Genomic DNA, 27413 nt, shown 5'->3' on the forward strand with positions numbered 1-27413 from the left:
CATACTTAGGAACAAATTATTTGCATGTCCTTTCAAAATCCTACTTCTATCCACTATTTCTGCTTTTATTTCCACTATTTATTTTTGGTTTTGTAGTTTATTTGATCAGCTGCTTGTAACCTCTTGGTTTCCTTTGCCTGCAGCCAGGCAGATTGACTGGTCCAACCCTGCAGTGCCCGTTCCAGGTAGCAGCGGGGAAAAGGGACGTTTACCAGATGCCTTGTTCCTATGTCTAACGTGTCCTTTAGTGGCCAGCTTCTAACCTCCTGCCAGCCAAGCCCTGGTGTAACACTCACAACTGGCTGACAAAATAGCCTTAGGGTTTGCACTGGGTTGTCCTCCCCAGAGAAATGGCAGGTTATTTATTTGCATCTTCACCATGTAAGGAGCTCAGATTAACATCTGTTGTAAAATTATCAAGAGTTGCCCAAGTGGGCTCCAGCCGTCACCTTGTTGTATCTTACTCTCCTGTATTTTCTCTTCCACCAGCTGATCTACATGATGGCTACTACATATAACTATGCTGTTTTGAAGTTTAAGAGTCGGGAAGATTGCTGCACTAAATTCTAAATTGTATAAGCCCAGTAAAAAGCTGCATTGCGTAGCTTGAAATACCACTGACACCCTAGACTAAAAGTCTAGCTTTCTGAATTTTGTTACAGTAATTGTAAATAGCTTCAGTAAGCATCGTTTAGCTTATCAAATTAATGAAATGACTTCTTGTATATGAACTATGATGTGGATGAGATCTGGCTATTTTTTTCATGTTGAGAGGATTCAGTTACTGTAGGGGTGTTTATAAAGCATCCTTCTGAAAAGGGGATGTTTTCATTTCAGGTCTCCACTTGATTTCTAACAGTCATCTCAAACAAATACTGCAACAGTTCAGGGTCAGATGCATTAATTTATTCTTCACCATGAACACCAAATACAAATCCCCCCAAGCATACAAAATACATATGGTGTGAAAGAAAAGGAATAATAAAGTAGTGCCATTCTATGTTGGCAGAGATCAGAAGCCCAGGTATTATGAATAAATTTCCTTGTGTTTCCAAGTGATTCCATGGATGATGAAATCACTTTCTCTTACTCTTAAGTAAGTGCCAAATGATGCTCTTTCTCTAAGAAAATACATCCTTGTCTTAGCTCTGCGTAAAACAATCACATTCTTTCTTTTGGACCCTGAACTAGTAAGAAACAGCACATAAACAGCTTCTGCTCTTGTATGGCTGCACTTTAGTAACTGATTTCTCAGTAGCCAGATCTCAAAAATGTAAGTATGACTGCACAGGAAGCAAAACCATGCAGAGATCACAGGGACCTGTCTACAGTGTTGGGGGTAAAAAGAAGGAGAAACAAATCAATGTTTTCAGATGTAGATGTTTTTGCATGACGTATGGGCAAAAGAAGTTGGCAAGAGATGAATGCACAAACTAGAAAAGCAAACACGTAATAATTTAAAAAAGAGAACCGTTTGCTATATACAGTATAAAACTCTTCACTTGAGGTTGGACAATGGAAGCTTAAAATGTAGCTATAAAAACACAGGATTAAGACTTCTTAACCCAGAGATTGCATGCTTTTGCTTAGTTTTGGACTCATGTTTTGATGTTTAATTTTTCAATGTGTTAATGTAGCCTTGTTCGCGTAAATAAAACGGTTCACAGTTTCAGGTTTTTTTCCAGGGGGAGGGTGGAATTCTCATCTGCTTGTTGGGGGAAAAGACCTGCCAGGCTCTGGGCTGGGATATGCAAAAACACCACGACCTTAGAGAGCAGTTCTTCTGAGCACCTCGTAGTTTACAGATTCCGTATATTGCCACGTACAAAACTGTTTTCCTGCTTCCCCCATTCTGCATTTTAATTGACACGTACAACTCTGTAGCTCATTTCAATATTGTTGTACTAACTTTCTCTAAATTGTGAATAACCAACTGAACTATTAGCATGCCAAATTCTAGAGATCTTTGAAAAATAGCCTCTGTGCTTGTTTTAATAACAGAATGCTTATTAACGTAGAATAACTATTTTTTTTTTGGTCGTTATTTAAAAGAGCGTCTATTAATCTGACTAGCAGCTTGCTTTGCCTCTTGACATGCTCACTCGCCATCATGCTCACCCTTCTCTTCCAGATCCACTTCCTCATGATACTGTCTTCTAACTGGGCCTACTTAAAGGATGCAAGCAAAATGCAGGCCTACCAAGATATCAAAGCAAAAGAAGAGCAGGAGCTTCAGGATATCCAGTCTCGGTCAAAAGAGCAACTCAATTCTTACACATAAATGTTTGCCACAGTAATTCAGCAGAAGAGTTCTGTAGCTCTGACAAATCAGCAAATAGCTGCTCTGCAGTACAGATGTGTGTCTAGCAAACAAAATTATAGAGAAGTGTAAAAGCTTCACATTCCAGCTCCTGGAAAACTTTTTTAGGGAAATCTTCCCATGGGTAATCTTCCGTCCTTTCTAACAGAGAATGGAGGGTTTATTCCTGGCATTTTAAAAGGCAACACTTTACAAAAAGTGACCAAATTATTCTTCTTTGAGACTTGGTATTTAATATTTGACTTATTCTAGAGCATGACGCCCTGCACAAAACGGTGGCAGGTGCCCCAGCCGAGCAGGCAGCAGATCTGTGCAGATCTCAGGCACATGCACGGTGCGTGACTGAGCACCTCCCAAAGGAACCCGTGCCCAGCTGGGGTTTCTGAGAGGAGCTCGTGTCTGTGTGGTGGCACAGCTGCAGCACCTCCCAGGCTGCAGGGGGGCTGTTTGGGAACACCCACACCTGGGCCATGGGAGCAGCTCCACCCCTGTGCCACACGCTGCCACGATGAAGCTGTCACGTCCCTGTGCTCACCTGAGGGTCCAGCAGATCTCCCAAATTCTAATATTTTTATTAACTATTTACTGGAATGTAGATCCCTGGATCTGGATAATGATCCCCTTCTTTGAAAATAAATGTCAGCTTTGCCTTAATATTTATTTTCTATAAATGTCTTAGCATTTATATGGTGGCAGGAGACCATTATCCTACATTTTAAGCACGTGAAAGTGTTACCTTATTAAAATGATACTGATCTGACTATTCCAAATGAGCGGATGAGAAAGTTTGCAGAGTTTTACACAATAATAAAATTTGCAGCCATAAAAATAATACAGGATGTCCACCTTTCTCTATCTTGGTGCTTAGCAAATTTATAGTCAGTGCTTATGTGTTTTCCTTTTTACAAATTAATTAGCACACTAAGAAAACGTGGTGTTCAGAGAAAAAAAAAACAACAAACAAACTGGTGCCATTTTAAAGTCATTTCCCATAGAAGTCTGCCTTCTAATTAATGTTTTTTTTCAGAAGCATTCAGTGATATCTTGAGTATTAGTGATGGTATATTTGGTGTTTGTTCTATATGATATATATATATATATATATATAAATGTTGGGGGGGAAAAGTAAAAATACATCATTCATTTGAAAAAATTAAATATTCAAGTCATACCCCTGCTAAGCTGACGTGTGGTTTGGTAGTTTTGACTGTTTGCTGAATATACATCAAAGGAAGCACAAATTCCTTCAAATCAGTATTAAGAGAAAAGGCATTTTTTGGGGGGGATATTAACTTCAAATATAATTTCTTTTGTTAAGTACTGAAGTCTAATTTGACAGTTTCAAAAAAGGGGCAAAGTTGATTGATGTAGAGCAAATACGACAAAGTAGCCTAGTGTATGTTCTTACCTGTTGCATGAAGGAGACATTTCTACAGCAATGCAGGTGATGTTCTAGCCCAGTGTTTGCATAAGGGTAATAATGGAGGCAGTGTCTTAAAGCCTAATTCTTTTCTAATTCAGTGTAGCTATTACTGGGAGTTTTTGAAGTTTTGTTTAAGTAGTCTAATATTTTTATGTAAAGAGCATTAAATTTTGCTATGTATAAATTTTTGTAACCTAACAGTGAATCAATATTTTCTATCAGTGCCAAGGGCTTCCTGTAGTTACATCCAAGTGTTAAAATAAATATTTGTAGATAATAGACAACACTTGTGTATGCTTATTTGAACCCAGACCTACAGCTACTCCATGGCAGTGCATCTCTAGGCTTTATGTCTCTATCCAAGGTGAAATGTTCTGTTCCAGAGCTCCCTGCCCTCCTGCATGGGGCAGGGCTGCCCTGCAGGTGCAGCTGCAGCAGCAGCTGTGTGCAGCATGCAGTAGTGGTAGTTGTTCCAGGCCAGCATAATGCAACAAGCACTACCCCTTCCCAACATCCAACAGGAGCAGTCACTCAGAAATTCTGTAAAGGCCAGAGTGGCTGCAACAGCAAATTAAGCAGCACGCAGAATTAGAGTAACCGCCACATCACATTTTAGATTCATTTCAAAAAGCAAAGTTTGTATCTGTCATGGTTTTGGTACGTTGTGTTTAAACATCCAGTGAATTCAAGACAGAACTTTGTTTTTTGCCCCTAAATTCTGTCAAACTTGGCTTCATGTTCTTGTAGTTAGGTCAAGATAAGCAGCCTCAAATGCAGTGCAAGTTGTAATATATGCTGCCACCCAAAATTACTTCATTGATAAAAACCTACTGTATTTTATACTGTAAATAAAGTTTAATGATCTTGCCTATAATCTACCTACAAAATACAAAGCTTAAATAAAGATGAGTTAAATAGCATTTTTATTTTAATCTCTCCATTCTGGGCTGGTTAATACCAACATGAGAGGGACTGCTTTTGAAAGTGGCTCCTGCCCCTGCAGCAGAAGGGACACCTTAGTTTGGGTCTGTCACACTCAATGCTCTCAAACTGTGTGAGCCAAGTGCCTCCACAGGATGCCTTTAACAACAGGTGATGAGGGAATTTTTTGTTCCCTTCACCCACACTGAACCATTTGGAGAAGGGGTTGGGGGGTGGGGGTTGGGAAAGTTGACAAAGTTTAGAGGAATTCAGTGCCAACACAAGTCTACCCAAACATACTGATCAGTTTCTGTTCCCTGCTTTGTTCTTTCTCTCACCCCACCCAAGGGCTTCTTCCTGGATTAGTAACACATCAGGACTCCCTGTTTGACTTCAGTGACAAGTGATGAAACAGATCAAAATCAGCTTTATTAATTTATAATTACACAGCCTGCAGTGTTGGTGCCTAACATTTATTACAGGCACAAAGCTACTTAAAAAAAATCTCATAATAATAATAATAAAAATTTAAAAAATCAGTAGCTATTGTTCACCAGAAGCTTTCATCCACATCTCCATGAGAAATGTCTGCAACACTGTATTGATTATAGGAGGGAGGAAAAGAAAGTGGTGTGAGTCCAATGTAGTTTATCTTAAATCTTAATACTCATTTTAAAACGGAAGTTAAGAAACTGCCTTTGCTGCAATTCTCTCGCTGTTTCAGTGAACTGCTGGCAATAAAACCAGCCCAAAAGGAGGAGAATTTGGGCCTTAATTAACTGAATGCCACCACCTCTATCTCAAAAAGCAGAACTATCTTCTGTAGTGCTCACCCAGTGAAAACAACACAAGTGGTGCCAATTCAGGAGCAGCAGGGTAGGGTCTGTTAGGTTTAACAGCACAGATAATAGTGAATCATTACTGTGGTTATGGTGAACCTTTATGGGTTTTTTTTTCTAACTGCTCCATATTTTTTGCTTATTTTCAATTCTACATCTTTGAATAAACTGAAAGATTTGGAAGAGGATTGTTTGATTTTTCTCTTGCAAGCAACTAAAGCGTATCTGTATTTATCATTGCCTAGAGAGAACCAGAGGAAACGCCTGGGTTGTTGTAACTCAGTGCAGGCAGACAAAATCTCAGAATAAAGTGTCGTAAAAGTCCACAGTGGTGCTGAAAAATCAAAGCTAGGAACAGACTATGGGTGAGGTGCAGCACAGACCTTCACCAAGGGTGGCATCACCCAAGAGCAATCCCTCAAACTCCAGCTCTCTGTGAAGGAAGCTGGATGCTGCTCAGTTGCAGGTAGAAAGTTGTGAGTGCCACAACTACTGAAACAGATCACTGAGTGCAGCTCTCATATGTGAGCTCCATACAGTGCTTAACTTGCATGTACAAGAATTTGAAGGATCCTCAACTTTTCTGACACAATTGCTTTTGATTAATAATTAATTTTGGTTTCTAAGGAGACAGGTATCTCTTAACATAATCCATACTAAAATATTAAAACTATATATTAATTTAGAATTATTATTATTTGTTAATATGGAGTACTAGAAGTGATTAATACAAAAGCCTTACCTGTCATCATTTTCAGTAGATAAAAGTCCTTCTGAAGGTGACACTTCTCTTATTTCTTCTTTTTTTGAATCCTAGTAACCAAGAGGAAAATACACTTTCTCTATCCACTTCTAATGTCAAAGTAGCCTAAAAATAGTATCTGTGTTTTTAATGCTAATAACTGAAAATAAAAATAAAAATAATAGGACCCAACCCTTTTTCTACAAATGCTACATTGAATCTAGAATAGTAACTCTTTGGAAATTTAGACTGGGATCATGTCTGAACAAAAGCATCCTGCATTCCTTCACTGAAGTAATATCCACCCATACCTCTTCTTTAAAAGTCCGATTTTCCATCTTCCCAGAGTAAATTCTGCTGTGTTCCTCTAAACACAACCTGATGTGTGCAAGTTCAAACTGTATTTAAAAGCAGTTTAAGCTAAAAATTGAGGACATCAAAATATTGTCCTAGTACCTTAAAAAACAAACCTCCCAGCCAGAGGACACCAGCAGCCCTTACAGAAGAAAGTTTTCAGTGTTTTTCCTTTTGCATCATCACACTTTTCCAATACAAATCCAAATAATCTGCTCTGCAGGTTGTTACATAAAGCTTATAAATGAAGAAAAAATTGAAATGTGAATATTGTTTTCATTCTAAGCATGCCCAGCAAGACACAAATTTGGTCAAAATTTTTGGGACCATGTTTTGCGAATCATCACCTTGTTTTCTGGTTCCTTCTCTCTGCTCTGCTGAATTATTCTCATGTATTTTTCTAATGGATTGGAAGGAGGATCCTTTACTTTATTTTCAGCATCAGTGTTACTGTGCTCAGATTTTAATCCCTCTTTATCTTCTATTTCTTCATCTGTTTTTATCGAGTCTTGGATACACTTTAAGACAAAAATAAAAATAAATACTGATTAGAAAAATACATTTATACCTTACTACCTGCAATACATGCAGAATTTAATGTAAAAATTTTCACTCAGTAAAACATGCCAGTCTAAACAGCATTAAACAGGATCTAAAAATCCAGAATACTAAACACAAAGGAATTAAGCAAACTCGAGGTCTCCTTATACCCTCTGCTTCCAGAGTACCCTGGACACCCTGACAGAGGCTAATGAACAGATGGACATAACATGTTCTGGTGGTGTCCCACCTGCAGTGGCCACACCACAGAGACAGCAGATGTTCAGCTTGTTCCAACAGCATGGTGACAGTGGCCATAAAACTGTAGCTTCCAGTTACATAAGAAGGGAAGGGAAGGAAAGGCATCTGTTTCCAGTGAAAAAGTCACTTGGCGTAAGGAGACACTCTAGTGAGACTCTGGTTAATCACAAAAATACATAAAATAACTCAGTCTCTACTACTTTCACTTAATGGAATAAAAATCTACTTTTAACGAAGTAACACATAACAATCCTGAAATGCAAGGCACTACAAAACTGCATTATTGTCAGAAATTAAATTACCGCTTCGTTGTTAAGCTTTTCCACTTCTTCTTGCTCGCTTTCCAAAGCTTCCTGTTCTTTGTCTCTTCTTTCTTCTCTTGCTTTCCTTTCTTCTTCTAAGACTTTCTCAGCTTCTCTGTTCTCTTCTTCAATCTGCCTTTGATCTAGCACTGCTGTGAAAAATTATTTCAACATCTGTAATTTGATTTATGTAGTTCAGTAATCACTACAAGAGCATCCAAATAAGTACCAAGTTCTGTATAACATTAACAGTAAATTAAAAACAACTGAATATATTCTTTGTACATACACCAAACTTATTCTTGGGTATCAGTTAATGTGTTTTCCCACCTCTAAACATTTTTTAGTCTGATAAATGTCTCACCAAGAGTTAAGGAGTAGAGCCAAAGTACAGACCAGAGATCTGACAGATCTCTGCACTTCTCTTTTCTTTCATGGGCATTCTCATTAAAGTTTTATTATCCCAAAGTCTGTGTTACTATATTCTTTCTCCCTCTGCAATGTGGTTGGATACAATTCTTTATTATTTGTAAAGCAAAGTATTTAAAACTCGTTGGAAAAATTATTGCAGGACATATTGCTGATGTGATCAATGTATTTAAAAAGCTGCCTACAAAGAACAGCATTAAATAGAAATGAGATGGGCAAGCTAAGGACTGGGAATCATGAGAAGCTAGAAAACTCTTTTCTGAATAAAAAGAACCATAATGTTTCCATCTACAACAATTAGAAAAGCAGCATATGCTGACTATATATAATGAGATACTATTCTCATCAACCCAAAGAATTAAAACTGCATTGTGATAATACAATTCATCAACAGAGTCAAGAATAAATTTAAAAAAAAATCCAGACAAGCAGTACTTCAAAACATTTAATGTCTCACTCCTATCAAGAGCAGAAATTATATTTAATAATTATCCTAAAGAAAAAATAATCATCTCACAAGAGGCTGGACAGGGGGGTGGGATGGGTGGCAAGAATGTTTAAATTAAAAGCAAATTGAACTAAAACCAGGATGAAAAAAGTCATCTTTATACAGAAAAGCAAAGGAAAACACTCCTTTCTCTTTATTACAGAAACGTCACTTTCTGCAAAATTTTTCAACCACACCAGCCTCTTACACACCTACAGACTCTTAAATATTTGGCTTTCTGTGTTACACATTTGACATTTATAAAGGTTCTTTCTTTTGTGTCTGAGCTGAGAACTCACTTAAGTCCTGCAGTGAAGTGGCTGTTGCTGGCACGGGGGCTGTGACACAGTTTCCATGGACGATGCCCCCAGATGGATGCAAGACATCACTTTCACACTCCTCTGGTATGTCCCCCTGATCTAGTGAAGAAATTTGAACAATGGCTTCATTATTTTGTAATTGCAAAAGTGGAGCACTGCAATGGACACAGAGTGTGGGAATGGCTAAATTAGAACACAAAAATATCAGCACTAATTGAGCATTTTCCCTTCAACTTGATCATCACCCTAAGAATTAAGAATTATCATAGACTGTACTTGCTTCTTTAATTACAGAATTGTTAGTTTTGAAATTAGCTATTGGAACACATCTGTTTATAAAGCCAAAACTGAAGAAATATACAACAGAAACCCAAGATGTTTTCATTTCTTTATATAATCAAGATAGAAGTCACAGAAAAGTTGTGTGTCCAAGTTCAGCTCGTTTTTATGCATATAAAAATAATCTTTATTTGGTCACACGCTCTTTAATGGGGTCCTTGCCTTCTTCAGTGCACAGGATGGATGCTGCTAACTCAGATATTCTACATTATACTGTCTTCTCCCTGTGCAAGGCTGCCTCTGAATTCACAAAACCACAATTACTGTCCTTCCTCTTTGATCATTGTTATGATATTCAACTGCTTTTAAATTACTTATTTTCAAAGTATGCAGACTGCTATTATCTCATTTGATGGGAGATAGAGAAAAAGAGATAAAACAAGATGTGGCCATTACCTCTAGACAGCCAGCCTGAAATACACAGGACAATTCTACCAAGCACTTTGTGTAACACAGCCCTATATATCTCCATAGGTTTTGGATAAGGCTTTAGAAAACATCAATTTTTCATCCTTCATATACTATCAATGTCTCAAGCATTTTTCTTTTTTACATTATAATAAAACTGAAATACTTTGCATGAAAAAAACCAAGTCAACTAAACTTATCAGCATCTCTCTAAACAGTTGGAATTTCTTTAAATTAAAACTCTTTTAAAGGAACTATACATGACAGCATAAGAGAAAATTTCTGTCCAGCTGTCAACTCCAACCAAGTTAGGAGAATATTTACAAGTTTCTTACAAAAGCAGGAGGAATTCCTACCAGCTTCACCTAGAAAAATAAATTCTATATATGTGGTATTTTGTAAAATAATGGGCTATCACACTCAAAATCTATTCTGTTTTGTTGTTCTCTCTCTAAATTATAAAGCTATCAACAACATTATTTCCATATAAATACCAGGTGTATATGTATCATCAAAAAATTCCTTTCATAAATTTGTCCTGGTTAAACATTACTTCTAACTTCAAAATGACCGCTAACAACATAAACAAACAAAAAAACCTAAACCAAAACCATTAATAGTAAAAACCAAAATATTAAGTTAACTACTCTGCAAAGGAGAAAAAAGGTAACTCTGTACACTTTCACTCCCTTTTTAAGAGTGGACAGCGAGAGATGGTTTATTACCTTAAGATGAGCATGTCACCTAAAAGCAGTTGCTGCCAAGAGAATCTGCTGATCTTTTCTTTCAAGAACTCTCTCACAGTAGGACTAAAAGACTTCCATATTTTCTGTTATGTCCTTTAATTCATTGTTTTTCATACTGTTATCAACTTCATCCTTCACTATATCTTTTTCCGTATTTACTTCTTAGATTTTACTTTCTTGCCCACCTCTCCCTGCAATTTCTCCTGAGCTACCTCCTCCCCTTTTCAGCCAGTCTGATTTCCTCCTACATCCTCAGATTGTCTTTCAGTGCAGGCTCACCCAGCTGAAGTACTGCTGATTGAGGAATCATCAGGATATGTGAACTCTTAAAATTATTGACCACTACACATCACCAAATGATTCAGTAGTACCTTACTTGGGCACAGCACCTACTCAGCCCTAATTGCCAAGAAAATGCCAGTCTGTTGTCATATGTAATAAAAGAAAAGTGAAATATGTAAATGTATTCCCAATATCTCCCATACAAATTTAAACAAATAAATACAAGTCTAATTAAAATGTGAGATGAGTAGAAACCATTAGTGTCTACAGGCTTGCTTCACATTCAAATAATGCATTTAAAGCTTATAAAAGAAGTAAGTGAGATAAATAAAACTGAGTAATGAGTATTTCACAGAGAAATACACAGATGAGGCATTATCTTCTGCCAGGTACCACTAAACACTATCAGCATATCTGCTATTTAAACAAACATCTCTTTTGGCTGCTTGCTTATATTATAAATATATAAATAACATTATGAATTATAAATATAATTATTAAATATTATATAATATGTAATTAAATTTAATATATAATAATAATATCATTGTATATAATAGTTATCTATTTATATAATTATATGCTATCAGAATTATATAAATACATAAATTATATAATAATATATAAATAATGAAAGCCATATTCTCACAGTCAGGAGAGTGAGCAAGGGCTCTACTCCATCCTCCATATAACCTAACCACAACCAAAAAAATAAGCCAGTCTGAGATGCAGGAAAACACACCAGCTAGAGTCACTGGTTTCAAAGAAAATATCCCTAACTCTCCCAGACAACAATCACAATCTTTTCACCAACTGAGTTTAGTTACACCACACAATGCCACTTGTCCACCAAGCCTCAGGACTTTACAGACCTCATGAAACCTGGAAATAGGAAAGGTTTTCACATCTTTTTCTTTGACAACTTCACTTACTTTAAACCCACAGTTTCACAGGAGATAAGGCTGCTCATGTTCAACATTAGGCTGTCATTGAAATGCTGAAAAACTAGGTAAGGGCAGTAACTGTGCTTCATTTCTCACTCCATATACAAATGGCTAGAAAGTTTTATTACCCTCCTCTTTCTACACTACCTTATTTACATCAAAAATTTTTGAAAACTGACCCTGCAGCAGACCTCTGTCTGAAGGAGAAGGAGACATTCTATAGCATGCAACCAACAGAAAGCAGAAATGCAAATAAATAAAATGCTGACCTCAAAGCAAAAAATAGTTAGGACAAAATTCAAGTGTCAGTAACTGAAACACACATTCCAAAAGTACTTAGAGATACTGATTAATAAAAGCATAATTGCAGGAGTTCTACCAACATTTACACACACAGCAACTTCTAATTCATACTACTATTTAAGCTTCAGTTAACTGAAGGAAAAACCAGGAGTGCATGCAATAGCCACAGAAATTTATCTTTAGACTTATAACCTGGTTCTAAATTATGCAACAAGTATAATAAAGCCTCAATTTAGTTCACATACTAGTACAGGTTTATGTTTAAAGAAAAATTCTACACATTTTAAAACATTCCAAAGCAATCATCAGACCTACAGCATCAATCAGACCAAGTTTATGCAAGATTTTGGAACAAATTTATGTTACAAATTTCAGGACCAGCTCAATTCAATGTCTGCTTATTACTATATACACTTATCTAAAGATGCAAGAATGAAGAAAGTGAAGAAAGTGAATCCCTCATCATCTGTGACATTTTCCCTAATTCCAAATCAGTCAGAAATTTTTCTCTCCAACTACTCTTAAAACTATAAAGGCAATTGTCCTATAACTGTTAAGCCCTAAGGTGTTAAACAAACTGTCTGAAATGCACTAGAACTTACCTTCAAGAGTATAAATGTGTTCTTCAAGATCCTCATACCTTAGCTTCTCTGGTTTCTGGATATCACTGAAATCTTGTTTATCTGTTTGTTGACTCTGAAGTCTGAAAAAATATAAATGCTAAACTTTTAAGCAAATAGCCATCTGAAATTCACTTACAAGCTAAGCAACAGACTAAACCGAACCTAAAATCCATGAAAATTTCTGACTCAAATTTACAATATTTAAATCCAGCTCTATAACTTTTATTAAAAGTCCACTCCATTCTCCTCCAGCTTTTCCCCAAGGTCTTTATATGACATAAAATTATTACATTAAAACAAAAAAGGAGTATGAAAAAACATAAAGAAGGAAAAATACAATGAATGGTGACAGTCAACTGAAATTAAGAATTTGCCTTTTTAAGCTTTGTGTTACAGTTTAATTCCCATTTTGATGTCATCTTAACAGATGTGTTTGAAATGTATTAGGATTAGATGTCTGGCAAAAGAGATGCAGGGGTGAAAATCTGGGTTCTATCAAAATGGGGTTAGTGCCCTCATTCTAAATCCCCCTTTATCTCATCAGAAAGATAATATGAAAGAACAATGTCTCCTACGTGACCCAGCTACTAAACTCTGACCAGAACTAGAACAGCAAAAGGAGTGCAGGTCACTAATGAAATTTGGCATCAGCACTTCATAAAGGAGCTTACTTCACACCAGCTGGTGCTCTTCATCACAGCCTGTTTGTGTTTACAATTTCTAAGGAATACAGGTCTTTCATGGGGCAGAAGTGGAGAACAAACAATTCAAAACACACTCCCAACAATGAGATTTGTTCATAAACAAAAAGTGAATCTGGGCACAGACAAAAAAAATCTGCATTGCCAGAAGGATAGTTCAGTGATGTCAGTGGGGAAAAATACCCTGTAAATTAAATAGGACAGAGTAAATGAAATTTCAAGTTTTTGGAAATCTATTTCATATTTTGAGTCTTTCCTTCACAGAAATAGCTAAGTGCTAAATAATTCTTAAGGGTGCAAAGTTCAAGGACATGCACGTCACTTTCTTCAATACTGTGTCCTAGAAAGACAGAGAGCCCACTGCCACAGTTACAACCCTCAGGCCTAAACAAACAATTAGGTAATAATCTGCCTTATCACTCTAGTCTTCCTGCCTGTGTTTACTGGCTTCCTTCGTATCATTCATATCTTGGAACATAAATAAACAAGGAGCTCCTGTAGTCGCAGAAGCAATTGTTCTTCCCCACTGACTGAGGTCTGACTTCTAACAGCTTGTCACAGATGTTACAGCATCATATTCGCTTTTCTTTCCTTTTCAAAGAAGTTCCCATTGCCACTTAAAATCTACAGGTCATAAACTAGTCCCACAATACACATCAGTGATGTGGCATTTGCCTAACAATAAGAGTAAATAACTGGAAAAGCCCACACATGCATTTCTCAAATATTTCATGTAACAAAAAACAGTCCAAGGCATATGAAATCAGAATATATGCAAAAAAATAATGTGTTTTTTTAAAAAGTCTTGGGAAAGCAGCAAGTTCCAATTACTGGGACCTTATACCCTTGCTTTGTCATGAGAAACCCAAGAAAGCGACAACAAACTATAGCTGCCTTCCCAGACCCAGGTCTGTCCTCTGCAATACAATTTGCTCATACTGTTCACTCTTCAAGCAGGATGGAGCCTACAAAATCCTTCAAAGTACAGTCCCTCACAGGATTAGAGCATTTTCCTCTATCACCTTAACATGCAGGTTAACATTCCAGCTTCACTTTTTAAGGTCTGTCAGAGAAGTACAAGAAATCTGAGACATACCACAGAAAATGTGAATGGGTAGGGAAAGGAGACACAGCCTCACGGGAATACTTAAAGGAAACTGACCTCACAGTCCCTAAATATCCCTACAGCTCATTTTGAGATAAAAAACATAAAGGCTCTCCCAGAATTCTAAAAAGATAGGAGATCCTCTCTGCATTAAATGTATGTTGAGGCCTTAATAACAACAAAAGAAGAAAGGCCTACAAATGCGTGCTAGAGCTGTCCCAGCACAAGCTGTCTTTCTTCAGCCATCAAATCAGGAATGATAGTTAGCAGGTTAAGGACAATTCAATTGCCTCTTCTTAGGAAAAAAATATTAAAATTTAAATCCTAAAGCTGCTTCTGAATATTCAGGATTCTTAGTCTTGGAGAGTGGAGGCAACACTGGCCATTAAAAACGGAACTCCAGACATGGAAATGGGAGATACAAAGACGAAAGAGAAGTCATTTTAATGCAGCCTAATTTTGTAAAGTTATTTATTTACCTTAAAAAGATCTTAAAAAAAACAAAACAAGAAAAGAGAAGAGTTGTGCTACTCATCCCATTCCCACATGCAAAGGAGACCAGAAAATCCTACTTTAAAAACAGGCATGTGAACAAGCTCTTCAGAGAGAGAAAAGAAGTAATAAATTTAGCATTACAGCTTGTTCATGAATGAAGTAAGAATGTACAATTGCCTCGACTTGAAATCTCAAACAGGAAGCAGAAATTCAAATGCTTCAATTAGCAAAAGCTAATTAGTCAGGTCACAAATATGAAAAATAGAGACACAATAAAAGAGACATAACTTTGCTCAGAGCAAACCAAAGTGTTTGGGTTTTTTTTCACAACGAGGTCCCACCTGAGGCATGATATTTAAAATGGAAATCCTTAATCATCTTTAGGAAAGTTTTCACTTACAAAATCATTGGCTTGCTTGATTTGTAAATGCAGCTATCACTGTGAATGATTAGACAAATGTTTCTTTAAAAAGCAGGTAAAAAATTTTGCTTTGTAAACAATGTTACCTGATTTTCTGGCCATGACTGGATGGTGAAGAAGGAACAGACTCAGAAGATGAAAGCAAATATGGCTTTGAAATAGGAGAAAGAACCTGGTCAACACTCCGTTGTGAAGAGGTAAGGGATGAGCTCCGGATGTCTGCAGAATAAAAATCCCACAACCTGTATTAGTTATTTGTCCTACTATTTCTCAGACAAGGCTGGTTGTATAATACATGCATTATTGGTTCAATGTGCATGAACTTAGGAAGGAAAACAAACACATGAGCTAATTTAAAGGAAAAGAAAAAACTGCATAATCCTTCCACTTGCAGTAGAACAACTGTTGGATCTGCCAACTGTGTTTTAGAGGAGGACATACTTCTTCCTTTCGTTCTCTAGAAACAGGTGCTGACAACTGAGTTGCACTTAACCTCACTTAAAGGAAAAACAAACCTCAGACTCACATGTATAGTATCTTCTACCTTTTTAAATTTACCCTAAGCTGTTCAGACTGGTATTTCCAACAGCACCAAAGTTCCACAGAAGCTTCCAGAATGACTTAAGAGTTTTCTAGCAAAACTACACCTGCTGCTTCAGCCATCTCTAGCAGAAAAGTGTAATATTACTGGTATATATACTTTATATATAATTATATATAATTTACTGGTATATATATATACCAGTAAAAAGGCACTCCTCAGAAGACTCATGAGACAGAAGTGACATCTCAGTGGGGAAGCAATATAAGTGGGAGCTGACAAACCCCACTAACAGCACAGTTAGCATTGAAGCTAACCTTAACATCCTATCACCCAGCTGCAGCCTGGTTTCCTACACTCCACACCACTCCATTTCTGTAACTCCTGAGTCAGGTAATGAACTCCTTTGTTATTCAATTCTTATCCCTCTCCAGAACCATTAAGCAAAGAACAGATACAATGGGGGGAAAAAGAAAAGAGATCTGCCATCCTGTAACTAGCTTCTGAAAAGTACAAAGACAGGAAGGATTGTTCAGGTTATGCACACAACTAGTTTTAACATTTCCTAATTTTTTAACAAAACCCTAGTATTATGAAAGACTTTGTCTGTGTGCAGTGCTAAACAAATAGTCTGTGGGTACTTTATACAGAAGATGACAGAGAGAACTTAAAACATGAAAGATTGCTTTGAGAATTCAAATCTCAAAGATGTTTTTAGTAACAGAGGATGATGTTCTACACGCAGAAACACAGAAACAGCCACACTGTAGCAAATCAGGGTTTGTAACCTACTTCTAACAGTGCCCATTACCAAACAAAACTAAACTAAAATTGGAAAAGGAGAATAATAGTATCTTACTTCTGGCAACACCCACCCCAGCCTTTCTCGGATCAAATATTTTGGATCCTCCTGGCAGAGAAGTTTTATTCCTGCATCTGTACTTGTTCCCACAGAAGCGATGAGTTATACAACTTAGTCATGGTATGAAAAAACATTTAATTTTATTTCCTTTCAATATTATGGGATTCTGGGGCCTGTGAAACACTAATCAGTTGATCCCTTTTCACCTTTTCCACATCACTCATTGTTTTCTGATTTCCCATAGCACATCTCAGCTATCTTCCTTCCAAACTAAGCTGTCCTTGTATTTAACCTTCCTTCATGGAGAAGCTGATCATTATGTTTTTTTGTGTTACTGTCTCTTTTTTTCATCCTATTAAATCCACTTCAAGCCAGGGTGAAAAAAATTGCATCACTCAAGGAGCAGATGTACTGCAGATTTGAAAAAACAGATTTTTTAAAAAAAATTCTGTTTCTATTTTCCTTGCTTTTCTGAGTACTGTCCTAAAAAAACCAAAAAAAAAAACCTAAGCAATTATTAGAGACTGTGATATTAATAGAAAATTAAAATTTTTCAAACACTAGATCCTTCCTCTTTACAATTGCTCAAGAGTATTTTTTAAAGATGTCACAGCAAAAAGAACAAACAAAAGGAAATCTGGACCTTTCAGACTGGAAAGAGAATCCACTTTCACTTTAAGAGAAGCCAAAGACACCTTCTGCCACACTAACTACAACAGAAAGGGTAGAAATATAGGAGAGTTAAGAAAATACAAATAATGTTGCAAAGTAGTTATACTTAATAGCAAGTTTTGAATGAAACTCTGTATATCATAAGGTTACACCTGTAAGGATTCATACTGCCTAGTCTTCTCCTCAAAGCTCCCTAGAGCATGTTTAATTCCCCTTAAAATGCTTGTCCCGCACTTGTTTCCAGGAAGGAGCAATGCTCCAAGCAGCTGGTATGTTCTGTCACCTGCAGAACCGCATCTCCTGATTTCTCCTGCATCTTAGTAAATAATGAGTGAACGACTAACACTGCTAAATATTAGTGTTCCCAGAGCACAAGAGGAACAGGAAGTAAAACCCATTATTGCACCCCATTAACAATTGTGACTTACCATCTGGAATTTTCTTGTTACTGAGGTCTCTCTTCGGTTTGGAAATGGGAGTAGAAGAAAGACGTCTCGAAGAAGATGCTCCTCTGTGTGGTGGCGTTAAGGGAGATTTAAAGATATCGACCTGCCCAGTTCTTTTGGTGTGTTCCTCACCTCTTCCACTGCTCAGAGGGGAATGTGGGGAGCTGGGATTATCCTCTAACAGTTCCTGCTGCTGGGTAGTTAAAGGGTGTCTACTAAGAGGACACTGCAGAATTAAAGGAGGCTGCATTTTCCTTGGTGTTCTGCTTGCAGCTGCGTTCAGCATTACCCTGTGTTGGTAATTCCTGTAGGCTTCTTCCAAGTACTCGGCCTCCTTTTCCAGCTCCATCACCCTGGCCCGGGCCTGCGCGATGCACTCCAGGTCAGAGTCCGGGGAAGCGCTGCGTGGCTGCTGCCGACAGCCAGGCCCCAGCACGGTGCTGAACATGCCCACATCAGGCAGGACGTGCCTCCTCGGGAACGTGCTGTCCACGTAAATGTCAGGGGGCACCATCCTGTCACCGAGGAAATCGAGGACAGAGCGGTCGACGAGCGACGGCTTTGGGTTCCGATACACCTCATTCTCCAGGGCTAAATGGTAGCAAGAGAAAGCGAGAGACGCTAAAGAGAGAGACCTATAGCAAAGCAAAACTAGTAAAACATGGCATTTAAAGTCTAATTTAACCAAAATAATTCTACCACAGAATTGGCTTACATTTTTGGAATTTAATGGTTTAATTGAAATTGATTTAAATGTATTTTTAATGCAGCTCCAAAGCTGCAAATGTCCACTGCTGGTTTTTAAATATATAATTCTTCCACATAAAACTACCTTTAAGTACATACTCTACAATGCTATTTTTTAAATTATGCTTAAGTAAATAAATAAACATGAAAACATTACCACTTTGGACACATCATAGCTAATCATGTTGTTAAAGTCTAAGGAACACAGGGCATGCCAAAAGTCTTAACTGTTTCCCTTTATTTAAATCAAAAAGTATTTTTTTTAAAAACAACACAGCACATAGAAAATGTTGGTTTGGTTTTTTGGGTTTTTTTCATTAAAAGTACTCTAAAATTGTCAGTTAAACTGAATGTTTTGGGGCAGTCTGCTTCCTTTCACTTGTATGTTTCAACAAGCCCAAAAGACCAATCTATAGGGCTGTATCTTTCAGCAATTTACAACCTCAGTTTTGTTCTACATAAGTGGTACTTGAAGGACTTCATTAGCTCTGATGTAAAATAAAAGTTCCTACAGTACTTTCACTCATTTAATTAAACCATGTATTTGCTATTTTGATATAACAAATTTCCAATTCCAAATGGTACCAATACATGTACCATAAATGTATTTATCAGTCTAGTGAACAGTATAAAATATAAAATACTGCATGGAGGCAACACATGTTGTAATGTATAATCATGTCAGAATTTGATTCCATATTTTTACATTAAATATAGATACCAACCCTTTTATTTATAATATCTGACATTAACAATTTGACAGACAGGCATCTTTAGAAGTACATTTCTTCAGCAGATTGAAGTGCTTGATGTAAGTGTCCCTGTTTCTAATGTCCATACGAGACAAATTAAGCTTAGGTTAGGCACAAATTATTAGACTTGACTAAATCTGTTTAAGAGTTAGACTTAAATTTCTGAGGTACAAAATACAATTTCAAATTGATTATTTTTATTATGAACATTCAAGATTCAAAACACATTAAAACACAAGTTGCCTGCTGGAAAATGTTGTTTATGTTATCAGCAAACATTAACGTCCATATACTGAGGAAAAACAGACAAAAATATGCAAATGCTCAGGGAGGAGTATTTTTCCTTCCTCGTATTGGTTTGTTTTCTGAAAGGAGGTTGTAATGAGACTCCTTTATAAACTGGGCTTTAGATAGATTTTGATTTTAAACTTTAAAATCTACTCCCTGGTGATGTGTTAGTTTTACACGACTGCAGTTTTTTTAAGCTTCTGGAACTCCTTACACTTGTCCTTCATTAAAGAGTGCTCTGGTGTAAGATACAAACCTGCCTGTGTTTGTTTCACTTGCAGTTTCAGTTCTTCAACCTGCACATTTAACTTCCTGACAGTAGCTTCAGAGTCTAAGAGCTGGGCCTTTAACTGGGCACAACGTTCAATCTATAGGAAACCAAGAGAAAAACAAAAATCGGAGTAATTAAAACAACAAGAATAATCTCAATTAGCTGAATACTTGGTTTCTAGGTGTTTTTCAGGTCTAGTCAGACCATATATACATAGTATCCAACTGAAAGTCAGCACTGATAATTTGGTGACTCAGTAAGACTTCCCTGATTATGTTGGGTTGGTTTTATTTTTCAATATTTTCTTTTGGTGTGGTGATGTTTTATTTTCTTTAGAGTTGTTTACATAAAAATAAGCACAGTACAAACAATCCTCGTAACTGCACACCAAATGGCCTGCACAGGCAGATGGGTAATTGTGAAAGAGACGATGGGAAGAAGAAAAGATTCAGATTGTTTAGAAATAATAATTTACCTCACTTTGTAGCTGTTTTTCCAACATCTGTTTATGACTTTCAAATTCATCCAGCACCAGCTTCTTAGAATGCTCCACTCTCCTCAGCTCCACTTGGCAGGCCAGGTACTCCGCCGAGGGCTGGGACAGCTCTACCCCAAAAGGAAAACACCAGACACTCAGACAAAGAATAACAAGTGTGCACTTTTCTGCACAATACCCTGTGAACATGTAAAGCTGATTTGATTTTAGGAAGATAACAAGGCTTTGTCTGAATAAAGTACTTGAGGATATTTTTCTTCTTCCTTTTACAAAGGACCAAAAATCTTCATTAGTGTAGTCCTTTAAGAAACAGACCCAGACTGTCCTACACTGAAAGAAAAATACATATCCTTACCTTGTGTAACTACACACATCTCTAGTCTCCTGTAATTTGAAATGCACATTAAAAATACTTTGTATTTATTACTGCAGTCAGGCAAGCACTTAAATAATAATACCATGTTCTTTTAGCATTATTAACCATACTAATGCTATAGTTAGAAATATTGCACTGCTTTTTTCAGAGGGTAAAAAGGATATCCTTCCACATTACAGCTACTACTTAATTCAGGATTCCTCCCAGACATACAGAAGAAAATAAACTTATGCCAAAGGCTGCTCAATTATACACAAACACTAGCTTGGGCTTCATGCAAACTACTAGCAAACATAATACAAAGAAAGCATTTTAATGGAAATTTACTCCTAAACAAATACTTGTAGAGTAACAAACAAGGAAATAACTAAATCATTCACACTGACTGTCTCGAAGATGCTGGTTCTCATTCCGAGTCTCATCCAACTGTTGCCTAAGTAGTTTATTCTGCACTTGGAGTTCCAATTTTTCCTCCTTTAGCAAAGGATAGTCTGACACCTCTTTCAGTTTTTCTGTCAACAACTGATTCTGTTTATTTACCAGCAGAACCTGGGCCTTCACTGATTCCAAATCCAGCTGCAAATAAAGAACAGTTTAGAAGCTTATGAACCATTGTACTACTTAACAATTGTTTTTATTTCACATTTTCTTTTTAATTTGCAACATACCTCAGCTGCACCAATTAGAATACAGGCTTCTTTAAATTCATATTTACAATTACCTCAAGCTCTTTGGTGCGTGATACAGCTTGCTTGAGTTCCTCCTTTTTTGAATTAACAGCAGTGGCTTCTTCTTGCAAAAGCATAGCTTTCTCTGCAGGGAGGATTACAAATGCTGAATTAAAATTATTAGAGTATTACAGTAAAAAACTGTATCAGCAGAAAACAGTTTTAAGCTACTAAGCCAAAAATTCAATTTAAGACATAAAAATGACTGAGTGTCATACACACACATTCAAAATTAAGTAAATCATGCTGTATATACAAATGTACACATACGCACATACACATTTAGAATTAAGTGAATTAAATTCATATGCCTGTGATATATCATTTCTTACACGTCCCTAACTTAGAAGTCTAACCCTGTTGTCTGTTCTGGCTCTCTTCTGCAAGCTCCAATTAAACATCTTGTGCACAATAAATGCAGAAAGTTGCAACTGTGCCAGGGTACAGTACCAGAGTTCAGTTAAAGCCTGAATGAGCTAGTAGGAGTTCTGAAGGAAATGGGACACTGAAAAACCAGGAATGCTTTGCAGCCTCGGTGCAAAGCAGCAGTTTATGATTCCCACTGCATTCTGAACAGCAACAAGTTGCTGAACTGTCATCTGCTCTCATGGCTCTTCTGTCCCTTATACCACTGAACACCAGGACTGTTTAGCATATGACAGTAAAAGCTCTAGAGATAAACTGGTACTTTATCAATCTCAGAAAGATGCTTACCTTTATTTTTTTTCTCATCTTCAGTAACTTTATTGGTTCTGGCTATATATTCTTCTTTTAATTCAAGCTGATATCTAGAAACAAGTAGAATTATGTATTCCCAAATGATGTGTGTGCATATATGCACATGCATTTGTGTTAATTCCACTCTTTCCCAAACTAAACTATAATCACACAATTATTTTTTGACAAAATTAACTATCACAAAGTCAACAAAATGGTTGGAAAAGGCCCTGCCAATCATCTAATTCAACCACCTCCTCCAAAAGCCAGACTCTTGCTACCTGTCCAGCAGGGCAGATGCGGCTCTTCCTAGCCAAGTCTTGAAAACCTCAAAGGACATATATTCACCATCTCCCTGGATGATCTGTACTAATGCTGCACTACTCTTCCAGTAGATTTCTTCCTTATGTCCAAGCTAAATCTCCCAAGCCACAACTTCCAGCCCCTGCCATATTGGACTCCGAGGTCACATTTGAGACTCCAACTCAAATGGACTATCCTGACAGACTTTACCAAGCCCTTTCCAATTTCTTCATGACCTTTTTGAACTGGGGAGCCCAAACCAGGGCATGGTATTCCCAGCATAGCCTTCCCCAGTACGTTTCAAGAGACAAGAAGTTCCCTCAGTCTGCTGACCATGCTGCTTCTAATCTTACCCATCACACTGTTTTGCCTTATTTGTGAGAGCATGCTGCTGGCTCATAATCAACCTGGCATTCACTGTAACTCATCCACCTCCTCAGAAATGAAGCTCCTCAGTCAACTCCTTTTCCCCATTACACTACCTCATAGGGCTATTCTGCCCTGAGCACTGAGCTTTGCAGTTTCCCTTGTTAAAATTCCTAAGATTTGCACTGGCATGATTCCCAACCTTGTCAAAATCTGCCTGAACTGAGACTCTGCCTTCATTGTGGAAATGATTCCTCTTAATTAAGCCTCATGTTCAAAGCTGAGGATGCTCTGTGCCCATATCCAGATGAAGGCGTTGGACAATAAGGGCCCCAGAACTGGCCCCAGGGGTTCTCTGCACACCACCAGTCACCAGCCAGACACTGAGCACTGCCCAGGTAACACCACTATTCCTAGCCCAGTAGTTATTCAACAGTGTCATTCCACTGAACTGGAATTTACAAGAGCTAAGAAATCTCAGCATTCTGCATGACTGGGACATAATTATAAATGGTTTCAGATATAGCCAAATCCATCCTCCTGCACTTTTCCAAATGGTCCAGACCACTCAGATCCTTCCCCAAGTATGGCATTTAATGTTTATTGCAAAAATAAAAAAAAGATTGATTTTCTAGCAAGCATCAGTACTTCTGTATAATAAACAGTAGTTCTTTAATATTTTTCCTCAATAATTTGGGACAAAAGGATCTTTTCTTTCTGAGCACCTGCAGCATGCCTTAAAATATTTTGTATGTTGATAAAATAAGCCAAGCAGTTTATCCTTAAAATGCTTTGCTTCTCCTCATGTACTGAAAGGACTTTGCAATCACTCTTAGTAACTAGCTGTTATAGACTAGATAAAATAAGATACCAAGTGAGTCAATTAACTGCATTTCACTGTTCTCTAACAAAACCATCAGACACTGAGGGATTATTTTTACCAAAGCCTACTATCAACATCTTTGCCCTTTAATTTAAAGACCTAAAAACACAGATAATACTGCTCACTGGCTTGCAATAAAAAGTAGTATGTCAGTCACTTGCTTTAACTGCCCAAGACAGGTTTATGACATACCAAGAGCACTTGTCTGCATTGAAGTATCAATGAACCCTTCAAGTGACCGAGGTACTACAAGGAAGTACAATACCTAAGTTAGGATACACCTCTGCAACACCCCAAAAGAAGTCACAGATGATGACTGCCAATTCCTTAAGACCAGGTTCAAGCAGAAGGTAACCAATAAGAGGGAGATCCGAATCACACAATCCCTCTTCAAAAATGGCAAAGGGTGAAGATAAGAGCAAGTCTGTCTGTACAATGGACTAGTACGTCCCTCACCCCTTTTCCAGGAAACTTACAACATCACTTTAATGCCAATTTCCCCTTCATTCCTCTTCTGCATTTGTAAAGTGGTCAGTTCTTTTAACTGTGGTCAAAGGAAGTAACTAATACTGCTTCAGAGCCTCATGTCTAAATATACAAGCTAATGTCAGATCTCTTTTCCAGATATTGACATAGAATTTAAACTACAGCAGTAATATAACCAAAAGGTAATTATTTTCTATAGTAAATTTACTAGAAAATAGCTATGCAGTACTGTAAAAGACTCAATCTGACTAAAACAAAAACATGTGCACATTTTCAAAGTCTTTGCTTTGATATGTTTTTCAAAATAAATCCTATAGCATTTTTTAATTCTGTTTTCATAGGAAATATTATGTATCCCATTAGAAACAAAAAAAAATTACTTTAAGAGTTCTGTCTTCAGCTTTTGGTCATATGTCTCCTCTATGTTCTTCACAGCAACCTCACGACGCCGAAGTGCATCTTCTATAGCTTTATTTTTCTCCTCCTGAACTTTCTGGGTGCTGAAATATCCAGAAACATACAGACAATAACCAGTTATAAAGTCAAAGCTTTAGTCTGGGGTTTTGTTTCTTTTTCACAATAACATTTATAGACATCAAAGGGCAATGTGCTTGTTTGGAATACTGTAGCAATTTGAAATCATCATCAGCCTCTGTCACTGTAGTTCATTAAGAACATGGAGATGTGACACAAACTAAATTGCCCTATTTAAAATTCAGTACCAATCAATTATGCAGCTATCCCGGGTTAACCCTGGCTCAGTTTCCCACACCAGAAACAGTTCAGAGGAAAGAGTGTTGAACATGCTATTCTATCAGCACCCTCTGCTGGGCTGATAAAAAAACCCCAAGTTTTCTTAGCAGGATGCTCGTTTTGCTATGGAAAACAGATGACAAAGTAACAACATTAAGTAATATTGAAAGTTTAGCCAAAAATTGATTAGTTACTTTTTTTTATTTAACTAAAGAAAACTGATCTTATTAAGGACAAATAATTAAAAAATCAACCCCAAAACATACGACTAATGAAGCAAAAAATTAATGTGCATATCTCATGAGTATTACGGTCACATACTGTGTTGTTTTGGGGTTGGGTTTTTTTAATTTAAGCATTTAAAAGTGAACATCTGGTTCCTTGCCTGCAAAGCAATGCTGAATTTTTTTGGTTGGATGAAGTGGAATAGAAAAAAAAACCAGAAACATCTTTTTGTATGGGGTATCCCTGCTAATAGGAACAGTATACAATACTGCTTAAAATATAGAACATAACTTCTGGGATATATAATCTATTTCAACATCACAGAAGCAGAAACATCTTGAGACAAGTTTTGCAGAAGCATAATTTAGCATTGTACATATCCTTCAGCAACTTACATTTCAAATGCCTCCATCCTTTGCTTCAGCTCTGCCTCCCTGGTCCTTATGGATTCAATATCTTTCAACAGACTTTGTCTCTGAGCATACACTTCCTTTGCTTCTATCTGAATCACAAAATATTATACTTAAGCTTACTTCACTGTAAAACTTCATTTACTGTTTAACACACTCAAAAGGATCTTCCTCAGGGACTGACTGATCTTACTCCCATAAATACTATTTATCTAGTAATTATATGAAATGACATCCCGAATCAATTTTCATTATCTTTTTTTAATTCCCTTTCTACTTTTACTCAGAGTAAAAATGTTTTAGATGGAGTCACTTCTGCCTACTCATAAGCACCCTTCCTTTAAGAAATAGCACTAATTAAAACTTAGGTAAAAGGAAAAAAAATTTAAAAACTGCAGAATAAATATATTCAAACACATGACTTTTTTTAATAAAAAAGTTTTGTATGTTCTTCACAAAAACGTAGTTGAAGAAACAAATACCAAAACCCACTGATAAAACCTGACTTAAAACTGAAACTGAGCAAATGAACAGCCTTTCACTTTTTGCAGTTTGATTTATAGAACTCATAAAAATCGTAAAAGGGATTCTCATGTGATGAACATGAGAACCAACACCAAAACCCATATATCTTCCTATTAATAAAAATTACTTTATTTGCCCTTAAACACAAAATACATTATTTCTCAAAAAAACCCCAAAAAACTAAGAAGAAAATTATGGTTTTTCCATTGCAAAACCAGCACAGCCATATGAACCCTTATACCAACTTTGAAAGCCATGTGCATTTGACAGTGCTGACAGATTCAGCTGCTGCCATTGGTACATAAATTAGAGCTGTTTCTCAAGCCACATTTCCTAGACATAAAGTCATCACAGTGAAGGGTTAAATAACCTGACATCTTTAAAGTAAACATACCTGAACTCTGTTAAAAGAAGCCCCAGGTAAATGAAACAAAGTTCTCAGGAAGTGCGGAAGCTGACAAGAGTACTCAAAGATTTATACACAATACTTGACAGATATGTTGATCTGAGCATTGGTAGGGTTTTTTTTTAATTACTGAGTTAATTTCATGACCACAGAAGATGGATAGCATAACATAGGTGTTTTCTTGTCAGCTTCAAAGTACATAATCATGAAATAAATTCACGGCATGGTGATAATGTTATAGCAATTTCTATAGGGACCCGCACAACTACTTTGTTAACCAACACCACATGTTCTCAGGGAAAAAAACAAGACAAACAAAACCATAAAACCACCACACCAAAGCAAAACTACAGTTAGCATTTGTGGATGACTATTATTTGGATACAAAGGTCTACTGCAGATAGCAGAGAGATGGCAAGGCAAACAGGCATCAGAAAAGCAAACAAACTATTCTTTCAAAAACTGAGAAGTTACAGCTTGAGATCAGGATAAGCAGTTGAGAACTGTTACTCTGTGCTGTAGTAACAGTTACTACCCTGGCAAAACACCAAGAGTTAACAGCCCAGAGGAGTAACTCATCAACACAAAAGCATTCTAAAAAATGACAGCTTACAGTAAAGATGGAGGTTATTCATAATATTCAATATATAAAAACAAACAGCATATATGTACTATACAAGCTATTTATTCAATTTTGGTTAGAGTCTTCTGAGCAGCTAAAGAACTTATGAGTAACTAAAAGCTATGTTCAATTTTCTGTGAAAAAAAAAATCAGTGACCTGAATTCAGAAAAATTATTAAAACAGATTTAAATGTATTTATTACATTTAGATCTCAGCTTGCAAACTGTTCCTT

The 27413-nt window shown here is 36.8% G+C and overlaps 2 protein-coding genes across 8 annotated transcripts in view; one reads left to right on the forward strand and one right to left on the reverse strand.

Moving 5' to 3' along the window:
- The window catches only part of GPM6B (glycoprotein M6B), a 106168-nt gene extending 101505 nt beyond the window's left edge, over positions 1-4663 (forward strand). For 5 of the 6 annotated variants that reach the window (XM_015620275.2, XM_015620295.2, XM_015620274.2 and 2 more), the window contains one exon: positions 2132-4663. In XM_015620275.2, the coding sequence (XP_015475761.1) occupies positions 2132-2281 (150 nt within the window). In that variant the 3' untranslated portion in view covers positions 2282-4663. Of the gene's footprint in view, positions 1-489 lie in introns of all 6 variants that reach the window. The other variant, XM_015620276.2, reaches the window with a different exon arrangement.
- Positions 4664-5071: 408 nt separating this feature from the next.
- Positions 5072-27413, reverse strand: part of OFD1 (OFD1 centriole and centriolar satellite protein) — a 29744-nt gene continuing 7402 nt past the window's right edge. The window contains exons 8-22 of one of the 2 annotated variants that reach the window (XM_015620246.3): positions 25613-25719; positions 24620-24739; positions 22199-22272; positions 21478-21569; positions 21143-21332; positions 20360-20490; positions 19870-19981; positions 17809-18417; positions 15392-15524; positions 12563-12663; positions 8918-9037; positions 7703-7851; positions 6947-7117; positions 6246-6316; positions 5072-5260 (exon numbers count right to left, since the gene is read on the reverse strand). In XM_015620246.3, coding sequence (XP_015475732.1) covers positions 5215-5260; positions 6246-6316; positions 6947-7117; positions 7703-7851; positions 8918-9037; positions 12563-12663; positions 15392-15524; positions 17809-18417; positions 19870-19981; positions 20360-20490; positions 21143-21332; positions 21478-21569; positions 22199-22272; positions 24620-24739; positions 25613-25719 — 2226 coding nt within the window. In that variant the 3' untranslated portion in view covers positions 5072-5214. Of the gene's footprint in view, positions 5261-6245; positions 6317-6946; positions 7118-7702; positions 7855-8917; positions 9038-12562; positions 12664-15391; positions 15525-17808; positions 18418-19869; positions 19982-20359; positions 20491-21142; positions 21333-21477; positions 21570-22198; positions 22273-24619; positions 24740-25612; positions 25720-27413 lie in introns of both variants that reach the window. The other variant, XM_015620238.3, reaches the window with a different exon arrangement.

The sequence above is a fragment of the Parus major genome, chromosome 1, assembly GCF_001522545.3.
Source record: "Parus major isolate Abel chromosome 1, Parus_major1.1, whole genome shotgun sequence".
Taxonomy (NCBI): domain Eukaryota; kingdom Metazoa; phylum Chordata; class Aves; order Passeriformes; family Paridae; genus Parus; species Parus major.